The sequence below is a fragment of the Panthera tigris genome, chromosome A1 (genome assembly GCF_018350195.1).
Source record: "Panthera tigris isolate Pti1 chromosome A1, P.tigris_Pti1_mat1.1, whole genome shotgun sequence".
Classification (NCBI taxonomy): domain Eukaryota; kingdom Metazoa; phylum Chordata; class Mammalia; order Carnivora; family Felidae; genus Panthera; species Panthera tigris.
The window spans coordinates 21,966,821-21,969,962 of record NC_056660.1 but is presented as its reverse complement, the minus strand read 5'-3'; the positions used below and the strand labels follow the sequence as shown (position 1 = coordinate 21,969,962).

General features: G+C 59.3%; 1 protein-coding gene across 1 annotated transcript; it reads left to right on the top strand.

Annotated features, from left to right (window-relative positions):
- Window positions 1-698: 698 nt before the first annotated feature.
- Window positions 699-2,723, top strand: MLNR (motilin receptor). Its single transcript, XM_042957399.1, has 2 exons — window positions 699-1,596; window positions 2,335-2,723. Exons 1-2 carry the CDS (start codon window positions 702-704, stop codon window positions 2,721-2,723), a joined length of 1,284 nt encoding a protein of 427 aa, XP_042813333.1. The 5' UTR covers window positions 699-701.
- The last annotated feature ends 419 nt before the right edge of the window (window positions 2,724-3,142 follow it).

Sequence of the window (3,142 nt, the reverse complement as noted above, 5' to 3'; positions counted from 1 at the left end):
GATTTCAGGGTTTTAAGGGATGGGTGAAGTGATCTGGTCAACTCCCTCCATCCCTACTCGAACACTTAGAGAATAGGAGACCTGGGCTGAACGAGGCTGGGACTGGCCCAAGATCATCCGGTTGTAGGCGCACAACTAGAACCCAGGAGGGACTCTAGGTTCTGTTCTAAACTCCTCTCCTGTTACTTAGTATTGAGGCAGCCTTTCCTAACCGCCTGAACACAGCCACCAGCCGAGGGCCCTAAGAAGGTCCCCCTCTGTACTCGAGTGACCAAAGCGCCCGCGTTCCGCTGGGGTCAGTAACCCACCTCACCGGGGTTCCGCAACCGCTTCCCCGGATGGGACAGGACTCGTGCGCCGTGGCCGACTCCCGTGTTCCAGTCGGTGGGGAGGGAAGCTCCCTGGCACGCGTCGGGCAGAGAGGGAGCGGGCGGGGGGCGGGAGTGGGGCGGGCGGTCGCCGGGGGCGGAGACTGCGCGCCGCCCGCTAGGGAGGGCCTCAAAGCGGACCCTGCAAAGTCGCGGCCCCGCGCGCGAGGCCGCAGAGCTCGGGCAGCGCGGGCAGGGGCGGGTGAGCGTGCGGGCTGCGCGAGGAAGCGCCTCGCCAGTGGGGCCCTGCGGCGAGCCCCCGGGGCAGCCGGAGGTGCGGCGGCGCAGAAGGGCGCCGAGCGCGTCCGAGCGCCCTGCCGGCGCGGCGCGTCCATGGGCAGCCCCTGGAACAGCAGCGCCGGCGCGGACCGCGCGGACGGCGCGCTGCTGCCGTGCGACGAGCGCCTCTGCTCGCCCTTCCCCCTGGAGGCGCTGGTGCCTGTGACCGCCGTGTGCCTGGGCCTGTTCGCCGTCGGGGTGAGCGGCAACGTGGTGACGGTGCTGCTGATCGGGCGCTACCGGGACATGCGGACCACCACCAACCTGTACCTGGGCAGCATGGCCGTATCCGACCTGCTCATCCTGCTCGGGCTCCCCTTCGACCTGTACCGCCTCTGGCGCTCGCGGCCCTGGGTGTTCGGGCAGCTGCTCTGCCGCCTCTCGCTCTACCTGGGCGAGGGCTGCACCTACGCCACGCTGCTGCACATGACGGCGCTCAGCGTCGAGCGCTACCTCGCCATCTGCCGCCCGCTCCGTGCCCGCGTCCTCGTCACCCGGCGCCGCGTCCGCGCCCTCATCGCCGCGCTCTGGGCGGTGGCGCTGCTCTCCGCCGGGCCCTTCTTCTTCCTGGTGGGCGTCGAGCAGGACCCCGGCCTCGACGCGGTCCCGGACCTAAACGGCAGCGCCCCGCTCACGCCCTCGCCCCGCACCTCGCCGCCACCGTCGCACCCCGGGTCCTCGCGAGCGCCACCGCTGTCCCCCCCGTCGGGCCTCGAGGCCGCGGCGGCCGCGGCTCTGTTCAGCCGCGAGTGCCGGCCCAGCCCGGCTCAGCTAGGCGCGCTTCGCGTCATGCTTTGGGTCACCACCGCCTACTTCTTCCTGCCCTTTCTGTGCCTCAGCGTCCTCTACGGGCTCATCGGCCGGGAGCTGTGGAGGAGCCGGGGGCCGCTACGAGGCCCGGCCGCTTCCGGGCGCGAGAAGGGCCACCGGCAGACGGTCCGCGTCCTGCGTAAGTGGCGCCACGTCTGTTCCAAACACACCAACCCGCGGTCCGGGCTGCGTCCCCTTCCCCTGGTCTCCCAGCTCCTCTTGTAGTTACAATTCCTTGTGTCATTCCCGTCTCCAGAGAAAACCGTCTCCAGTCCTCCAAGAGCTCTGGGTAACCCCAGGATGCCCCTGAGGGTGGGATGCCTGGGTCAGCTAAGCCGAAATGACTTTCCAAAGCCGCTGGATCAGTGAGCTGCGCTGATCAGGATGGGTAAACCAACTGCCGGCCTCTGTTAGATGCCGCAGATGTGAATTATTCACAGTACCCTTGAGGAGACGAGGCAGATCACATTAAGCTAATTTTTTTAAACTTAACGTTCAGTTATCCTGAAGGCTAAAGTGAACCATACCCATATCAAAAAACCAAAGATTGTGCAGACCTGTTGCAGAATTCTTTCCAAAGGAGTGCAGAGAACATGTCTCTGAAGTAGGTTTGTGGAAGGAAGGCTGCCAGAACAGCTTGTTAGTAGAAATTTCTCCTTCTGGTTTATGTCCAGCCTTGATAACACATATATGCAGTTTTAAAGCAAATATCGATGCTGTCTGCAGCCTGGTAGTTTTTCCGGGGTAGGGATTTGGCTAGGCACAAGTTGTATCTAATTTGTTTTGCTGTTACTTATTACTTGAGATGGAATCTTGGGGACCCTCATTTGTTTTCGGATGCTTTAGCTAATTCTGGTGCCCGTGTCTTGTTTTGCAGTGGTGGTGGTTCTGGCATTTATAGTGTGCTGGTTGCCTTTCCACGTTGGCAGGATCATTTACATAAATACGGAAGATTCCCGGATGATGAACTTCTCTCAGTACTTTAACATTGTTGCTTTGCAACTTTTCTATCTGAGTGCATCCATCAACCCGATCCTCTACAACCTCATTTCAAAGAAGTACAGAGCAGCGGCCTGGAAACTGCTGCTGGCTACACAGTCCAGACAGAGAAGTTTCTGCCGAAGCAGGGACACCGAGGGGGACATGGGAGGAGACGCTGCTGGCTACACAGAGACCAGCGCCAATGTACAGACGTCGTCAACCAGTACCGCCAAGCAAGTCGCCTTGTCCCACAATGCTGAGACTTCAGGGAAGACAGGTCTGTAGGGAAATCAGGACTGAAGGGGGCAGGGGGTGGGGGGCGGTACTGATGCCCTCAGGAAGAGTTGGGAAGAGGGTCAACATTCTGCAATTGGTCAACATGTCAACATCATGTCAACAAGATGTCAGCATGATGTTCGTTTTTAAAACCAAGGTATGCAATTTAACCACCTTCCATTTTCCCCCCTCAAGGATGTTCATTTCAGACTCACGAAATCCCACATCACAAAATGTGCTCTGGGAGGTTTTCTAAGTCTTCATTCTCCTAGACTTTGGAAATAGGATTGCTCATTTTCCGGGTAATAAGAGAGATGCTGCCATGAAAATTGTCACCTCTGAGATCAGGGGTGTATTTTGTTTTTATGTTTTGGATATACACGTAATGGTGCCTATACAAGGAACCCAGGATAATAAGAGTTTTTATT